Source organism: Salvelinus alpinus, chromosome 6 (genome assembly GCF_045679555.1).
Source record: "Salvelinus alpinus chromosome 6, SLU_Salpinus.1, whole genome shotgun sequence".
In the NCBI taxonomy this organism is placed as follows: Eukaryota; Metazoa; Chordata; class Actinopteri; order Salmoniformes; family Salmonidae; genus Salvelinus; species Salvelinus alpinus.
The window spans coordinates 78,968,477-78,986,779 of NC_092091.1; the positions used below are offsets into that span (position 1 = coordinate 78,968,477).

The following is an 18,303-nucleotide window of genomic DNA, read 5'->3' on the forward strand; positions in this document are numbered from 1 at the left end:
CCCCCAAAACCAATTCTTCCTTTGGCCGCCTCTCCTTCCAGTTCTCTGCTGCCAATGACTGGAACGAACTACAAAAATCTCTGAAACTGGAAACACTTATCTCCCTCACTAGCTTTAAGCACCAGCTGTCAGAGCAGCTCATAGATTACTGCACCTGTACATAGCCCATCTATAATTCAGCCCAAACAACTACCTCTTTACCTACTGTATTTATTTATTTATTTTGCTCCTTTGCACCCCATTATTTCTATCTCTACTTTGCACTTTCTTCCACTGCAAACCAACCATTCCAGTGTTTTTTTACCTGCTATATTGTATTTACTTCGCCACCATGGCCTTTTTTATATTTTTATATATATATATATTTTGTTTGCCTTCACCTCCCTTATCTCACCTCACTTGCTCACATTGTATATAGACTTATTTTTCACTGTATTATTGACTGTATGTTTGTTTTACTCCATGTGTAACTATGTGTTGTTGTATGTGTCGAACTGCTTTGCTTTATCTTGGCCAGGTCGCAATTGTAAATGAGAACGTGTTCTCAATTTGCCTACCTGGTTAAATAAAGGTGAAATAAAAAATAAAAAATAAAAGAATATAGCAACAATCACAACATTTTTATTTTGTATGTATTTAAATGATACATGTACTTATTTTTTCCTTTGATGTTTAGAAGATTTGTCATGGGATATGTTACATGCATTTTTCTATAATAAAAGAATGCTGAGATTTTTTAAAAATGAAATCATTATGCTACATCTTTGACAAAAATGCAATAGACTTCTCTCCCATACTGTATAGTTGTGTCATTATGTTTATATGAATGAGTCCTTGCAGCATTAAATCTGTATATTCAAACAGGTCACTGATTGCAGTACTATAATGTTCTCAGAAAAGGAAAATCAAACGCATAAACAAATGTATACACAGTGCCACAACCAACATTTTCCCAGGGGCCATTCTCTTGATATAACACTGTTGCTGGGATAATAAAGCCAAATCAAATCAAATCATTATCTAGATATACCACTATGTTACTGGAATAATAAAGCCATTCTGTTAATCTAGATTTAACACTGTTGCACACAGAGAAATCATCATCATATTAAAGTGATGGTTGTACTTGACATTCAGTACTTTAAGAAATGTCACTCGTCTGCAATTACTATTCAAGTGTTGAGGTTGGTGTATAGTTCATATAATGTGTAAACAATTACAATGTGTCCACATACAGTCGTTAGACAAACTGTAAATCAACCAACCAACCAACCAGTCAAAACAATGACAGATGGTAATGTTAGATTCTCAGCGTTCCCAGCATCCCCTTGTTTTACTACTTCCCTCTCTCAGCCTCTTGAAACATCTCATTGGTGTAGTGGCTTGTTCTACAGTATTAAACAGGAACAGGCAAGGCAGAGACACTAAGCAAGGTCAGAACATTGACTGATTTCCAGTATTTATACATGTTGCACACAAAGAAATCACATCAAAGTGATGGTTGTACATGAAGACTTGACAATACACTGAACAAATAAGGTATTTAGTAATCTAAGAATCATAATTTGTAATCAATTAATGTTTCTGTGTCATGGCTGGTTTACACTTCACTCTAGAAACGTCTGTAAAGCATTAGAATGTGTCCACAGACAATCCAACCAACCAGCAACTAACCAACCTACCAGTCAACCACCCAACCAGTCAAAACAATGACAGATGGTAATGTTACAGACTCTCATTGTACACAGCATTGACCTTGTTTTACTACTTCCCTCTCTCAGCCTCTTGTAACATCTCATTTGTACAGTGGCTTGTTCTACAGCATTAAACAGGAACAGGCTGGGCAGAGACACTAAGCAACTACTTCTCTTTCTCTCAGCCTCCTGGAACATCTCATTGGTGTAGTATCTTTCTCCATTCCTCCTGACCATCTTGTTAATCTTCTCAAGCAGTTCAGTGACCTGGGAGGGATTCGTATCTTTGTTGTTAAAGACATGATATCCCCCTTTGCATTGGGAAAGTAAACTTTTCAGATCTGGATTTTCAAGCAGGAAGTCTTCAATTGTTACGTCATCATCAAGAAGGTCTCCATGTGTGAAGAGAACCATGGTGTAATTGGATGCTTCATCACCAAAGAATCTCTGAATCATCTCCACAGTTCTCTGTTCCTCTTCAGTGAATCTTCCCAGCTTGATCACAACCAGGAACACATGGGGACCAGGAGCAGAGAAAGAGATGCATTTAGCAATCTTTTTCAGTGACTCCTCATTGGACAATGTAGTATCAAACAAACCTGGGATGTCGATAACAACTACACTTTGCTCATCCACCTTCTCCTTTCTCTTGTTACAGTCTTTTGTCAGACAAACAGAGGAAAACTTTGATGGGAAATCTTTCCTCCTCCCCAGGATGGTGTTTCCTGATGCACTCTTCCCAGCTCCAGTCCTCCCCACCAGAACAATCCGGACCTCGTGTTCTGTTAGAGTAGAAGGACAATGTTGTTTCCTTTAACATGAGTATAACCTTGATGTTCTTCCTGTTAGCACATTGACAAACTGCATGTTTCACTAAAATAATTGTGAATGGATGAATGAACGACATCACCAAAGTTAGAACTCGAGCAGATTTTATTCCTCAGAGCTCTATTGTAGTTTATCTTAGTAATGTCCCATTATTTCTTTCTTCCATTTCATAGAGGGAAACTATTAAATGGAAACATCCCCCTAATTTCAGTAGAGGTTCCCCTGCTTGTGCCAGTATACTAACCAATACAAAAAGCTGCTTTTTCAGTTTCACACTGCTTCTTGGCTGCAACTAACATTTATGGTCAGTAGAATATAACCTTTTTCCAAATTAAACCTGACTTTATGAATCAGTGGAATTATTTAAGAAACAAGGAGGCCTACGCTTTCAATACTTGACACCAGTCATAGTAGGGTACTTCCTTACCTGAGGGTTGCTGACACCAGTTGACTTTGCTTTCTATTTTCCAGCTCAGTGCAGACAGTGACAGAGTACTGAGTACCACATTGCAGGTCAGAGAGAGTGATGCTGGGTGAAGATGTGGTAGTGATGTGTGGTTATGTCCCTGGACTGTTTATTCTGTGTTTCCACATATACCTACCATCATCTGAGGTCAGCGTTGTGTGTTGGTCTCCATCAAAACTCTTAGGCTGTGAAAACCAAAGAAGAGTCAATCCTTTCTGTGATTTTCTGTATTTTGCTTTTGACACATAAACCCCTCTATATCGAGAAAATACTGTACATCGTTCAATGAAGTGAATGAAAACAAACCAGGAACTACCTGTCTTCCTGCTTTCTTTATCCCATGGAGGGTGGTATCATGTCCTTTGTGGTTTGTCTCTGCACACTGACTGCAGATCAGCATCTGGTCTGTCCTGCAGAACACCTCCAGAGAACTGTAGTCATGTTGGCAGAGTCTCTCCTCCAGGTCTCCAGTCACATCCACCAGTGTGTGTCTCTTTAGTTTAGGTATTGTATAGTGTTGTCTGATGTGGGCCTCACAGTAGGACACACTGCAGGTCAGACAGAACTTCACAGCTTGGACCTCAGAGCAGATATCAAAGGATACCTCTCCTGGCCTGGTGGGAATTGGATAATAACATTTATCAAATACATTGATCAAAAGAACCTGATCCATTCAGTTTAACACAAAGGCCTGATAATAAACTCAGCAAAAAATGAAACATCCTGTCACTGTCAACTGCGTTTATTTTCTACAAACTTAACATCTGTAAATATTTGTATTAACATAAGATTCAACAACAGACAAACTGAACAAGTTCCACAGACATGTGACTAACAGAAATGGAATAATGTGTCCATGAACAAAGGGGGGGGTCAAAATCAAAAGTAACAGTCAGTATCTGGTGTGGCCACCAGCTACATTAACTTCTTATGGCTGCAGGGGCAGTATTGAGTAGCATGGATGAAAGGCGCCCAGAGTAAACGGCCTGCTCCTCAGTCCCAGTTACTAATATATGCATATTATTATTAGTATTGGATAGAAAACACTCTAAAGTTTCTAAAACTGTTTGAATTATGTCTGTGAGATTAACATAACTCATATGGCAGGCAAAAACCTGAGAAGTTCCACTTCCTGTTTGGATTTTTTCTGGGGGTGCCATATTTTCAACCAAGCTCTCATTGAATATACAGAGAGATATGGATGGGTTTTCACTTCCTACGGCTTCCACTAGATGTCAACAGTCAATAGAACTAAGTCTGATGACTCTAATGTGAAGGACGGTCGAAGGAGACAGAAATTAGTAATCACTGCCATGAGGTGACCATGCATTCAACACGCGCGTTCACGTGAGAGGCAGCTCCGTTCCATCTCTCAATTGAAGAAAATTTAATTCTCCGGTTGGAACGTTATTCAAGATGTATGTTAACAACATTCTAAAGATTAATTCAGTACATCATTTAACATGTTTCTACTGACTGTAACGGAACGTTTGGACATTTCGTCACGTTATAGTGGTCGCGCTTTGAGACTTTGGTTAGGGTATTTGGTGAACAATTCAAAAGTAGCTAATTTGACATAAATAACGGACATTAACGAACAAATCAAGCATTTATTGTGGACCTGGGATTCCTAGGACTGCATTCTGATGAATTCATCAAAGGTAAGGAAACATTTATCATGTATTTTCTGGTTTCTGTTGAGTCCAACATGGCGGCTAATTTGGCTATTCATCTGAGCTCCGTCTCAGATTATTGCATGGTTTATGTTTCCGTAAAGTTTTGAAATCTGACACAGCGGTTGCATTAAGGAGAGGTATATCTATAATTCCATGTGTATAACTTTTATTATCATCTATATTTATGATGAGTATTTCTGTTGAAACGATGTGGCTATGCAAAGTCACTTGATGTTTTTGCAACTAGTGAATCTAACGCCTCAATGTAAACTCAGATTTTTTTATATAAATATGAACTTAAACAAAACATGCATGTATTGTGTAACATGAAGTCCTATGAATGTCATCTGATGAAAATAATCGAAGGTTAGTAATTAATTTTATCTCTATTCTGGTTTTTGTGAAAGCTATCTTTAGCTGGAAGAAATGGCTGTGGTTATTGTGGTTTTGTGGTGACCTAACATAATTGTTTGTAGTGTTTTTCGCTGAAAAGCCTATTTGAAATCGGACACTTTGGTGGGATTACCAACAAGATTACCTTTATAATGATATAAGACACATGAATGTCTGACGAATTTTAATTATGAGATTTCTGTTTTTTGAATTTGGAGCCCTGCACTTCGACTGGCTGTTGTCATATCAATCCCGTTAACGGGACTGCAGCCATAAGAAGTTTTAAGTACTGCAGTACATCTCCTCCTCATGGACTGCACCAGAATTGCCTGTTTTTGCTGTGAGATGTTACCCCACTCTTCCACCAAGGCACCTGCAAGTTCCCAGACATTTCTGTGGGGAATGGCCCTAGCCCTCACCCTCCGATCTAACAGGTCCCAGATGTGCTCAATGGGATTGAGATCCGGGCTCTTCGTTGGCCATGGCAGAACACTGCCATTCCTGTCTTGCAGGAAATCAAACACACAACGAGCAGTATGGCTGGTGGAATTGTCATGCTGGAGGGTCATTTCAGGATGAGCCTGCAGGAAGGGTACCACACGAGGAAGGAGGATGTCTTCCCTGTAACGCACAGCGTTGAGATTGCCTGTAATGACAACAAGCTCAGTCCGATGATGGTGTGACACACCGCCCCAGAGCATGACGGACCCTCCACCTCCAAATCGATCCCACTCCAGAGTACAGGCCCCTTACAATGAAGATCTGTGAAGTTATTTGGATTTTTACAAATTATCTTTGAAAGACAGTGTCCTGAAAAAGGGACGTTTCTTTTTTTGCTGAGCTTATAACACATGATAACCTACCTATAACTCTTTTATCATGATGTGTATTTTTGTTTTGCATTAAGTCACAGCTCTTATTTCATGAGGTTAGCATTATTATGACAGTGCGCTATTTACAGCTGGGCTCAAACCAATCTCACCGTAGAGAGACCCCTCCTTTGAAATGAAGAGGGATATCCATGGATCGGTCACTCTTCATTGATAGAGTATCAGAGGAAATAGACTCTGCTATCTCTAATTGGCACCTAGTAGTACAAGACAGTCAGGCAAAACACACTAAAAACAACAAAAAATGAATAAAACGAATCATATTCCTCAATAATTATCTGAATCACAGTAACGTGAAATCTTTTTCTAGCCACCTACATTAATTAACATAATCATTAGGCACTTATTGACTTTTCCAGGTAGAACATAGATTCTCACCGTTCATTTTGCTGTAAGGTCCCCTCCTTCAAACTAATAGGGATATCCATTGAGTTGTTACTCTTCATTGAAAAACAACCAGAGGAAATAGACTCCGCTCTCCCAGGATGGACACTGCAAGTAATACATGACAGTCAGACAGTTGTAGTAAATACTAAAATCAGAGCAGAACAGCCACACTCACCTGGGTCAACATCTGTGAAAAGATTATTTATTTTTCCTAGTGATGAGAATGTGAGACATTTGTTATTTCAATTTAATGCAAAAAATACATAAAATCTCCAGATGATGTTGATGCAGGTGAGTGCAGCATGCGGTGCTGTGAAACACAAAAAGACATGTAGAATTACTACTGCTCCTTGAAGACTGCACCTGTAGAACTACCACTGGCCTTAAACTTCTTAGGGATAGACCCCTTGTTTTCCATTTTCACCTAAATGACATACCCAAATCTAACTGCTCAGGCCCTGAAGGATATGCATATTTTCTTGGTACCATTTGAAAGGAAACACTTTGAAGTTTGTGGAATTGTGAAGTGAATGTAGGAGAATATAACACAATAGATCTGATAGAAGAAAATACAAAGAAAAAAAAACGTTTTTTTTCTACCACCATCGTTGAAATGCAAGAGAAAGGTCATAGTTATAGCCATCACTGCTAGTAATTCCGATAGTGTCCACAAGGTGGCAGCAGTGTATGTGTAAAGTTTCAGATGGATAACTTGAAAAATGAGTTCTCAACAATACTTTTAGTGTCAAGTCCGCAGGTACATTTTGGCAAATCGTGAATGAGACATTCACATTCACATTCCATTTTTCTGCAAGAAAATCGTCAAATCTGTATACTTGGACTTTGATTTCCAAGTATTAGTAGCCATATTATGTTCAACATTTGCAAAACAACCAGTTTTCTTAACTTCATAACTCCAAATATTCTTATATGTTGTGTCCAAAAGGAAAAGGCATGCTGTCGCAAAAGGTTAGCGTGCATTATGCGACCGAGACAGCGTTTCCGGATACTCCCGTAAAGCCCAGCTCATTGCCTATCTAGCTGGCTTTGTTTGACCACGATTTGACAAAGATACAGTCCTTCAAGTGATGGCTGCTCTGAAGGCGTCGCTCTCTGACCAAATATGGTGTTCTATAGGATATACTACACCCCTAATGAAATAGTGAAGTCTTGTTACCTTCTAGGATCTCTGAGGAATACATATGTAACAGTATAACTTTACGTCTGTCCCCTCGCCCCGACCCGGGCGCGAGACAGGGACCCTCTGCACACATCAACAACAGTCACCAACGAAGCATCGCTACCCATCGCTCCACAAATCGGTTCCCTTGCAGAGCAAAGGGAACCACTACTTCAAGGTCTCAAAGCAAGTGACGTCATCGATTGAAAGGCTATTAGCGTGCACCACCGCTAACTAGCTAGCCATTTCACATCCGTTACACATACGAACGTGATTTGACTCGTTCAAACAACGTTTAGGGTGAGAGTTTCACAGATTGCTTTGTTTGCAAATTGAACGAGTTGAAATATAAAATCGATTGCACGTGCTATATGAACCTTTTTGGGATCTGAAAAATGATTGTATCTAACAAAACGACACGTCATCTCTGGGACCCTTTGGATGATACATTCTGAAATGTTGGTTTGATTTAAGTACACATTTCACCTTCAGAGGTGAATTTATCAAACCTTTCACATTGAAAAAAGTGTTTTGTTGTTAGGGGCTCTTCTCAAACAATAGTATGACATTTTTTCGCAGTAATAGCTACTATAAATTGGACAGTGCAGTTATATTAACAAGAATTTAAGCTTTCAGCCGATATAAGACACTTCTATGTACCGACATTTGTTGTTACTCTAAAATCTGTGATCTTGATATAACGCGCTGCATGATTTACAACTGTCCCGTTGACGGAACACCGATCCTTAAGTTAACTTCTTAGTGATCCCTTCGCGCGCCAATCCCACAAAACCCAGTGAAATAGCAGCGTGCCAAATTCAAAAACAGAAATACTCATAATAATAATAATTAATAAATCATACAAGTGTTATACACCGGTTTAAAGATGAACTTCTTGTAATCCAGCCACGGTGTCAGATTTCAAAAAGGCTTTAGGGCGAAAGCAAACCATGCTATTATCTGAGGACAGCACCCCATCAAACATACACATGAGGGGGCCTCCCGGGTGGCGCAGTGGTCTAAGGCACTGCATCGCAGTGCTAGCTGTGCCACCAGAGTCTCTGGGTTCGCGCCCAGGCTCTGTCGCAGCCGGCCGCGACCGGGAGGTCCGTGGGGCGACGCACAATTGGCTTAGCGTCGTCCGGGTTAGGGAGGGTTTGGCCGGTAGGGATATCCTTGTCTCATCGCGCTCCAGCGACTCCTGTGGCGGGCCGGGCGCAGTGCGCGCTAACCGAGGGGGGCGGGTGCACGGTGTTTCCTCCGACACATTGGTGAGGCTGGCTTCCGGGTTGGAGGCGCGCTGTGTTAAGAAGCAGTGCGGCTAGGTTGGGTTGTGCTTCGGAGGACGCATGGCTCGACCTTCGTCTCTCCCGAGCCCGTACGGGAGTTGTAGCGATGAGACAAGATAGTAATTACTAGCGATTGGATACCACGAAAATTGGGGAGAAAAGGGGATAAAATTTATTAAAAATAAAAAATAAAAATAACATACACATGAAAATCATAATTCAACCCGCCAGGCACAACACTAAAGTCAGAAATAACATATAATGCATGCCTTACCTTTGAAGATCTTCTTCTGTTGGCACTCCAATATGTCCAATAAACATTACAAATGGTCCTTTTGTTTGATTAATTCTGTCATTACATCCCCAAAATGTCAATTTGGCGCGTTTGATTCTGAAAATACACCGGTTCAAACTCGCGCAACATGACTACAAAGTATCTAATAAGTTACCTGTCAACTTGATCCAGACATTTCAAACAACTTTCCTAATACAACTTTAGGTCTTTTTTTTCGTAAATAATCTATAAAATTTAAGATGGGATAAACTGTGTTCAATAGCGGATAAAAACAACGTGGAGCGAGCTTTCAGGTCACACGCCTTTAACAAACAGTACACTTCAATCGACCCTCGTTCTGAACTGCCATACTTCTTAATTTCTCAAACGGAAAAACATCAACCGATTTCTAAACTGTTGACATCCAGTGGAAGCGATAGGAACTGCAAGCAAGTGCCTTAGAAATCTAGATCCCCATAGAAATCACATTGAAAAGAGTACCTCAAATTTTTTACCTGGAAGGTTTGTCCTCGGGGTTTCGCCTGTCAAATAAGTTCTGCTATACTCAGACATCATTCAAACATTATTCGAAACTTCAGAGTGTTTTCTTTACAAATCTACTAATAATATGCATATCCTAGCTTCTGGGCCTGTGTAGCAGGCAGTTTACTTTGGGCACACTTTTCATCGGGACGTGAAAATAGTGCCCCCGAGCCTGAAGAAGTTTTAAGGACTGCACCTGTAGAGGTTAGTAGTCAATTAACGGTTACACAAACTATCTGCAGTGTCCCTACGCACACTCAATAAACTATATCTAGCGTACACACACACACTACATTGACACTCCCACACACATATTCTACATAAGCCCACACATCCACAGTTTTACACTCATCATTGGCTGCTGCTACTTTATTTTAGTCTTATTATTATAATAATAATTATTATATATCCTGTAGCCTAGTCACTTTACCCTGCCTTCATTTACATATCTACCTCATACCTCGTACCGCTGCACATACTGGTACTCCCTGTATATAGCCGCACATTGATCTGGCACTGGTACTCCCTGTATATAGCTCCACATTGATCTGGTACTGGTACTCCCTGTATATAGCTCCACGCTGATCTGGTACTGGTACTCCCTGTATATAGCCGCACATTGATCTGGCACTGGTACTCCCTGTATATTGCTCCACGCTGATCTGGTACTGGTACTCCCTGTATATTGCTGCACACTGATCTGGTACTGGTACTCCCTGTATATTGCTCCACACTGATCTGGTATTGGTACTCCCTGTATATTGCTCCACACTGATCTGGTACTGGTACTCCCTGTATATTGCTCCACACTGATCTGGTACTGGTACTCCCTGTATATAGCTCCACATTGATCTGGTACTGGTACTTCCTGTATATCGCTCCATTCTTGTATATTTGATTCCTTGTGTTACTATTTCATTATTATTTTTAAACTCTGCATCCTTGGGAAGGGCTCGTAAGCAAGCATTTCACAGTGAAGTCTAAACCAGTTGTATTAGGCGGTTATGACAAATTACATTTGAACTACCACTGGCCCTTGATTTTCCCTCACAGTCATTTACACCAAATCTATTGGCTAGAATTAAAGCAATTAAAACATCCCATCATGCTTAGGTTCATTATAGGGGCGGCAGGTAGCCTAGCGGTTAAGAGTGTTGGCCCTTTAACCGAAAGGTCGTTGGTTTGCATCACCGAGCCGGCAAGGTTGGAAAAATCTGCCGTTCTGTCCTTGAGCAAGGCAGTTAACCCCCACCGATGACATAATGTTGATTAAGGCAGCCCCCCGTACCTCTGATTCAGAGGGTTAAATGTGGAAGACACATTTCAGTTGAATGCATTCAGTTATGAAACTGACAAGGTTTCCCCTAGAATAAAATGTTCTGTTAACTATGTAATTTACTATGCAGTAACTCAGTATCCTTACTAGAAATCATATGAACATATTAGTATATATCTGAGAGGTGTGTTGTATTTTTGGTCAAAATCCTCTTCATCCTCTGTATTACAAAATTATAGCATAGGATATAAAAGTGTTGAACAAGCACACACCCCCCTCTACCTCATATCAGGGTCCATGGTCTCATCAAGATCCTCAAATGGTGACCCATCCTTCTGTCTTTCTTTAGGGATGGCTCCACCCTCAGCCCCCTGATGATAACACATAACTCTGAGAGGAGGTCTCACAATCCTGAAGAGGATTGGTCTAGTCCTGTATCAATCTGTAAATAAGAAGAGTAAATACCAATATTTAAACAAAAGCAGTCGGCCTACTGTCTGCCTGCTGTGCTGGGGATTTAAAATTGACATTATAATAACATTCTGTAAAACATTTTGAACAGTCTATTTAGCACCACAAACCGATGCTGGCACTAAGACGGCACTCAACGAGCTGTATAAGGCCATAAAGCAAACAAGAAAATGATCATCCAGAAGCAGCGCTCCTAGCGGCCGGTGACTTTAATTCAGGAAAACTTAAATCAGTTTTTCCTCATTTCTACCAGCATGTCACATGTGCAACCAGAGGAGAAAAAATAACTTAGAGCACCTTTACTCCACAAACGCATACAAAGCTCTCCCTCACCCTCCATTTGGCAAATCTGACCATAATTCTATCCTCCTGATTCCTGCTTCCAAGCAAAAACTATAGCAGGAAATACTAGTGACTCGCTCAATACGGAAGTGGTCAGATGACGCGGATGCTACACTACAGGACTGTTTTGCTAGCAAAGACTGGAATATGTTTCCCGGGACTCATCCAATGGCATTGTGGAGTATACCGCCTCAGTCATCGGCTTCATCAATAAGTGCACCGACGTACGGTCACTGTGGGGACGACGTCGTACATACCCCAACCAGAAGCCATGGATTACAGGCAACATTCGCATTGAGCTAAAGCTGCCGCTTTCAAGGAGCGGGACACTAATCTGAACACCATCAGACAAAGCGTCAATACAGGATTAAGATTGAATCCTACTACACCGGCTCTGACTTTTGTCTGATGTGGCAGGGCTTAAACTATTAGGGACTACAAAGGGAAACCCAGCCATGAGCTGCCAAGTATTACAAGTCTACCAGATGAGCTAAATGCCTTTTATGCTCGCTTATAGGCCAGCAACACTGAAGCATGCATGAGAGCACCAGCTGTTCCGGACGACTGTGTGATCACGCTCTCTGTAGCCGATGTGAGCAAGACCTTTAAACAGGTCAACATTCACAAAGCCGCGGGGCCAGATGGATTACCAGGACATGTACTCAAAGCATGCGCGGACAATCTGCCAAATGTCTTCGCTGGCGGTTTCAACCTCTCCCTGACCGAGTCTGTAATAGATACATGCAGATCACCATAGTCCCTGTGACCAAGGAAGTGAAGGTAACCTGCCTAAATGATTACCGCCCCGTAGCACTCACGTCGGTAGCCGTGAAGTGCTTTGAAAGGCTGGTCATGGCTCACATCAACAGCATCATCCCGGATACCCTAGACCCAGTCCAGTCCAAACTGAAGTGGGTCTAAGGTGGCCGGTAAGGTGGAAGTGATATGACCCTTGACTAGGCTCTCAAAGTCCTTCATGATGACAGAACTGAGCAGTAGTGGGGCGGTATTCATTTTGTTCCGTTATCTTGCCTTCTTGGGTACAGGAACAATGGTAGCCATCTTGAAGCAAGTGGGGACAACAGACTGGGATAGGGAGCGATTGAATATGTCCGTAAACACACCAGCCAGCTGGTATGCGCATGCTCTGAGGACACGGCTAGGGGTGCCGTCTGGGCCAGCAGGCTTGTGAGGGTTAACACGTTAAAATGTTTTACTCACGTCAGCCACAGAGTAGGAGAGGGGCGCAGTCCTTGTTTGCGGGCCGCGATGGTGGCACTATTATCCTCAAAGCGGGCAAAGGTGTTTAGTTTGTCTGGAAGCGTGCCGTTGGTGTCCGTGACGTGGCTGGTTTTCTTTTTGTGGTCCGTGATTTCCTGTAGACACTGCCACATACGTCTTGTGTCTGAGCCGTTGAATTGCGACTCCACCTTGTCCCTGTACTGGCATTTCGCTTGTTTGATTGCCTTGCGGAGGGAATAACTACACTAAGCTAAGGACCCTGGGACTAAACACCTCCCTCTGCAACTGGATCCTGGTGTTCCTGACCGGCCGCCCCCAGGTGGTAAGGGTAGGCAACAACACGTCTGCCACGCTAATCATCAACACTGCGGCCCCTCAGGGGTGCGTGCTTAGTCCCCTCCTATACTCCCTGTTCACCCACGACTGCATGGCCAATCACGATCCAACACCATTGTTAAGTTCACCGACAACAATGAGACAACCTATAGGGAGGAGGTCAGAGACCTGGCAGTGTGGTACCAGGACAATAACCTCTCTCTCAATGTGAGCAAGACAAAGGAGCGGATCATGGACTACAGGAAAAGGCGGGCCGAACGGGCCCCCAATAACATTGACAGGACTGTAGTAGAGCATTTCAAGTTCCTTGGTGTCCACATCACCAATGAACTATCATGGTCCAAACATATCAAGACAGTGGTGAAGAGGGCACGACAACACCTTCTCCCCGTCAGGAAATTGAAAATATTTGGCATGGTTCTACAGCTGCACCATCGAGAGCAACCTAACCCGTTGCATCACCGCATTGTAAGGCGCTACAGAGGGTAGTGCGTACGGCCCAGTACATCACTGGGGCCAAGCTTCCTGCCATCCAGGACCTATATACTAGGCGGTGTCAGAGGAAAGCCCCCAAAAATTGTCAAAGACTCCTGTCACCCAAGTCATAGACTGTTCTTTCTGCTATCGCACGGCAACCGGTACCGGAGCGCCAAGTCTAAGACCAAAAGGCTCCTTAACAGCTTCTACCCCCAAGCCATAAGACCGCTGAACAATTAATCAAATGGCCACCCGGACTATTTACATTGACACCCCCCTTACATTTGTTTTTACACTGCTGCTACTCGCTGTTTATTATCTATGCATAGTCACTTCACCACTACCTACATGTACAAATGACCTTGACTAACCTGACTCGGTACTGGTACCCACTGTATATAGCCTTTTACTTTAGATTATTTGGTAAATATTTAATTAACTCTTTCTTGAACTGCACTGTTGGTTAATGGCTTGTAAGTAAGCATTTCATTCAGAGCATGTGACAAATAAAGTTGAATTTGGTTAGATTTGAAAAACACTACAGGCATTAGGCAGAAAGTGTTAATGAATAATATAAAATAACAATAAAAGATTGAACCCAGCAACATAGCCTAGGCTACAGTATCTTGTAATGGTAACATTGAAATAAATAAATACATTGAAATAAATATGAAGTTCAGCCCACTTGATATTCATAAAGTCATTTCGTTGTCTTTTTCATGACGGTCATCTTTAGTGAATTGTATTAGGCCTAGGCTGCACACATCAACAACGGTCGCCCACGAAGCATCGTTACCCATCGCTCCACAAAGGCCGCGGTGTTTAGTTTGTCTGGAAGCGTGCCGTTGGTGTCCGTGACGTGGCTGGTTTTCTACCATCTAACACTACACTCACACACAAAAAAACTAAAAGGGTGGTACATCACCACCACTTACCACACCCTGTAACTCTTCTGATGTCAAGTCTCGCACACCCAAATACCTCTCTGCAGCTGCCACCACCTCAATTGTCTGCGACTTACGTTCCATCCCTGCTGTACATAGCATTGCTATAAATGCTAAAAATCCAATCTTACTGAAACATATATCTGAAACGTAATGAAACAACAGGGAGCAGGTCTCGAAACCTCCACCTCCTAGCCCGAGGTCCGGCGCCGGAAAAGCATGCGCGTGCGGTAGAGTCGATTTCCGCGCTTATAAACCCAGGGTCGTTACAGTATAGAAGCAGGTCGAATTGTTGCTAAAAGTTGCTAAATTACGTTGTGCTATCATTGCGTAAAAACGTAAAACGGCGTCATTACGTAGAATACACAATAACGTTACTCAAATTGACTGGGCATCTCGGCGAAAAATATGATTTGACATTTGTTCGTTTAGATTTGTTTGTTAATCATATATTTTTGTTTGTAAAAGTAATATAAACACAACACATTTCATATGATCAGATATTTGTATTTTTAAACACAACACATTTAATTATTGAAAAATTACACATTATTGAACAATTAAATTGTATTTATTTTATTTTTATCTAGGTAACCTACACATTCTGAACAATTATAGTTTTAAGCAGTGTATTGTTAGTTAGTTATCGTGCCTGGCTGCAAAAGTGCATTGTGAGTGACGTCAGCAGCAGACGCTCAGCTCGTGCACAGGCAGCAATGATTTGCAATTTGCGGAAATTGCTGTTGCCTGCTGCTGACGTCACTCACAATGCACATTTGCAGCTAGGCACGTGTGTTGTGACTGAATGTGTGACAGAGAAAATCGTTTTTTAGAGGGAAAATACGTGCATTTTAGCGCTGAGTCACTTTTAAAAAGTTGCTAAAAGTTCAACAACAAAAAATGTAAGTAGCTAAATTTGTTGCCAGGGTAGTCTGAGAAGTTGCTAAATCTAGCAACGAAATTGCTAAATTGGCATAACTGGTCATGAGTTCCTCAATCAACAGCCCGGCTCCAAGCTGGAGAGAGCCGACACCCTGGAGATGAACGTTTGCTTCCTGAAACGTCAGCAACAGTACCAGCCAGTGAGCTCTGTTATGGGTGTAAAATGAAAATGACACAGTGCTGCCATCTGTTGGTAAATGTTAATTACTGCAACTCCAGTGTTTTTACTGGTGTGCCTGAGATAGATACCCGTATGTATTGCAATGTACTGAACAAGACTGGTTACTCGCATCAATGTCTCGGTCTCGTCATTTAACATTCAAACATGATGTCCGAGTCGGATAACTAACCACGATTTCCTCAAATTAGAGTAGCCTGTTATGGTTTACAAAAAAAATACTTATTTGAGTAAAAATTTCGCCGGAATTGACCTTAGCTAGAGTGAGTTTGCTAGTTAGCAGTTAGATTCATTGTTGTTAGCACCGGGTAGACCGAGGTAAAGACAGTTTCAGGTTGGATATTCGATGGATATTCGCCTGTAGTTTTCATTACGTCCACCAACAGCAGTTAGGGACCGTCAACATAGTGACAAATCACATTTTTTAAATTTCAATAGCTCTTTAACCATTACTCCAAATACTTTTAAAACTGGTTGTAGCTAACCCAATGGCATAGACACACATTGCACACCCTTTAGTTTGTCCATTTTAATCTCACAAGATTTTAAATTCATTTTTCAAAATGTAGAATTTCAATAGCTCCTTGGTCATGTGACCTAATTACTTCAAACAAGGTTCAGAATGTCCACTGACTACCCTTCTATATTGCACACCCTTTAGTTTGTCCATTTTCAAAATGTAGAATTTCAATAGCTCATTGGTCATGTGACCTAGTGACTCCAAACAAGGTTAAGAATGTCCACTCAGTAGGCCTACACATTGCACACCCTTTAGTTTGTCCATTTTAATCTCACAAGATTTTAAATTAATTTTTCAAAATGTAGAATTTCAATAGCTCCTTGGTCATGTTACCTGGTGACTTCAAACAAGGTTCAGATTGTCTACTCAGTGGGCCTACACATTGCACACCCTTTAGTTTGTCCATTTTCATCTCACATGATTTTACATGGATTTTTCTAAATGTATAATTTCAATAGCTCCTTGGTCATGTGACCTAATGTCCGCTGACTACCCTTCTATATTGCACACTCTTGTTTGTGTACTTTCATCTCATGCTATTAGACTTAAATCTGTAAGCTTTGCAGGCCTTCATTTTACATGTAAAACATTTTTTTTTTATATCAACAAATGTTCCATCCTCGCAATAACTATCTTTCACACGGACACTGAAAAGATCCGCAAATGGCTGTATGTGGTATTGATCAAGGACAGGAGAGGTGTTCGAACAGAGGTGCGTAAAGGAAGGCGCACAGGTAGGCCTCATGAAAAACACTGTTTCATATGCTCTTTTTAATCACAGTAATAGGCAGGGATTTGTCAGTCACAGTGAGCTTGATAACATGATATAATCCTTTTCATAGCATCACTTTCATATACTGTACATTAAGACATCCTTCTATGTTGAGTATTAGAACGCAGTTTACATAACCTGATAATGACTTGATATTTGGGTGCATTCACAACAAGCCACCTGCAGACAACTTACAAAATGCAATATTGCATTTGAGGGTTCGTTTTTCTGATGAAAATAGTTATTTGATGCATGGTCTACTATTTCTAACTGGGAAAATAATTTCCTAAGTCATTTGTGAGTAAAATTATTTTTCCAAAATTGATTTAGGTACATTTTTGTGAAGAGGTATGAGGGTTGTGATATGGGTCATTTAATAGTAAAATCATTTAAGGGATCAATACATTTCTATATTGCTTCCCCAGTATCTGCAAAGAAGCATCAGGCCAAGTGTTTTTGATTGACCCTGCTGGACAGAAAGAGAAGGAGGAATCGGAACACGCTGCATTCAAATTCAGGTCTTAGTTATTCCATTGTACTGGATCTAATACATATTAGCATTTTACATACATTCATAAGTGTAATACTTTTTTCTGACATACTGTGAAAAACTCTCTTGGCTGCTGGCTCTGTCACTTTCAGACATGCACAGAGCAGACTTGAACCACAGGGGTTCTCTGTAAAGAGAGAGTAATCCAAAAGGCACAGACACACCCCTTGACTTTCAATTGGCACCGTTGACCTGTATGTATTCTCTCCTGATTGGCTCTGTGGTGCACAGTCTGGCAGTCTGACTAAAGTGCCAGAGGTATGAGGAGAGACATTCTCCTTTTTATTTATGGGAACAAATATTTCCTAACACTTTGGATCCTATTCTTGGACAGTTAGAAGACACAATGCATCAATGCAAAAAAAAAATTATTACTAATTACTGTCCATGAGTAACCTCAACCTTGTGGGTCTATGGGTGTTTGGGCCTATAAAATGCCAACTCAATTCTACCACTGACTAGTCTCTCATGCCCCTATGAATGGGGACACATGGCAATAGTTTTTAATTTAAACCAGTCCTTTTTTACTGGAGTACACTAACCCCTAATTGGGGCTATTTTCTTGACACATAGTAGCAGTTTACCAGATAAGAAGTCAGATAAGAAGATCAAAAAGTAGATTGTTGTAAGGGT

General features: G+C 41.2%; 1 protein-coding gene across 3 annotated transcripts; it reads right to left on the reverse strand.

Moving 5' to 3' along the window:
• Positions 1-601: 601 nt before the first annotated feature.
• On the reverse strand, positions 602-15,023 carry LOC139579467 (GTPase IMAP family member 5-like). 3 transcript variants are annotated; one of them, XM_071408168.1, is made up of 7 exons: positions 14,700-15,023; positions 11,179-11,338; positions 6,326-6,439; positions 6,040-6,144; positions 3,305-3,602; positions 3,125-3,173; positions 602-2,476 (listed from the first exon to the last, which is right to left on the reverse strand). In XM_071408168.1, exons 2-7 carry the CDS (start codon positions 11,280-11,282, stop codon positions 1,686-1,688), a joined length of 1,461 nt encoding a protein of 486 aa, XP_071264269.1. In that variant the 5' UTR covers positions 11,283-11,338; positions 14,700-15,023; the 3' UTR covers positions 602-1,685. The 3 variants fall into 3 exon arrangements, with proteins under 3 accessions (XP_071264269.1, XP_071264270.1, XP_071264271.1); XM_071408169.1 differs by having other exon boundaries at positions 14,450-15,023; XM_071408170.1 differs by lacking the exon at positions 14,700-15,023 and adding an exon at positions 12,931-14,437.
• Positions 15,024-18,303: the final 3,280 nt, after the last annotated feature.

Bases quoted from the DNA above. Each gene is read 5' to 3' on its own strand.
- LOC139579467 (XM_071408168.1), bottom strand. From the start codon at position 11,282: ATGTGTTATCATCAGGGGGCTGAGGGTGGAGCCATCCCTAAAGAAAGA. The intron at 6,440-11,178 runs GTAGAGGGGGGT...TATTACTTGCAG, and splicing joins ACCATGGACCCTGATATGAG to TGTCCATCCTGGGAGAGCGG. The intron at 2,477-3,124 runs GTAGGTATATGT...CTACTCTAACAG, and splicing joins AACGCTGACCTCAGATGATG to AACACGAGGTCCGGATTGTT.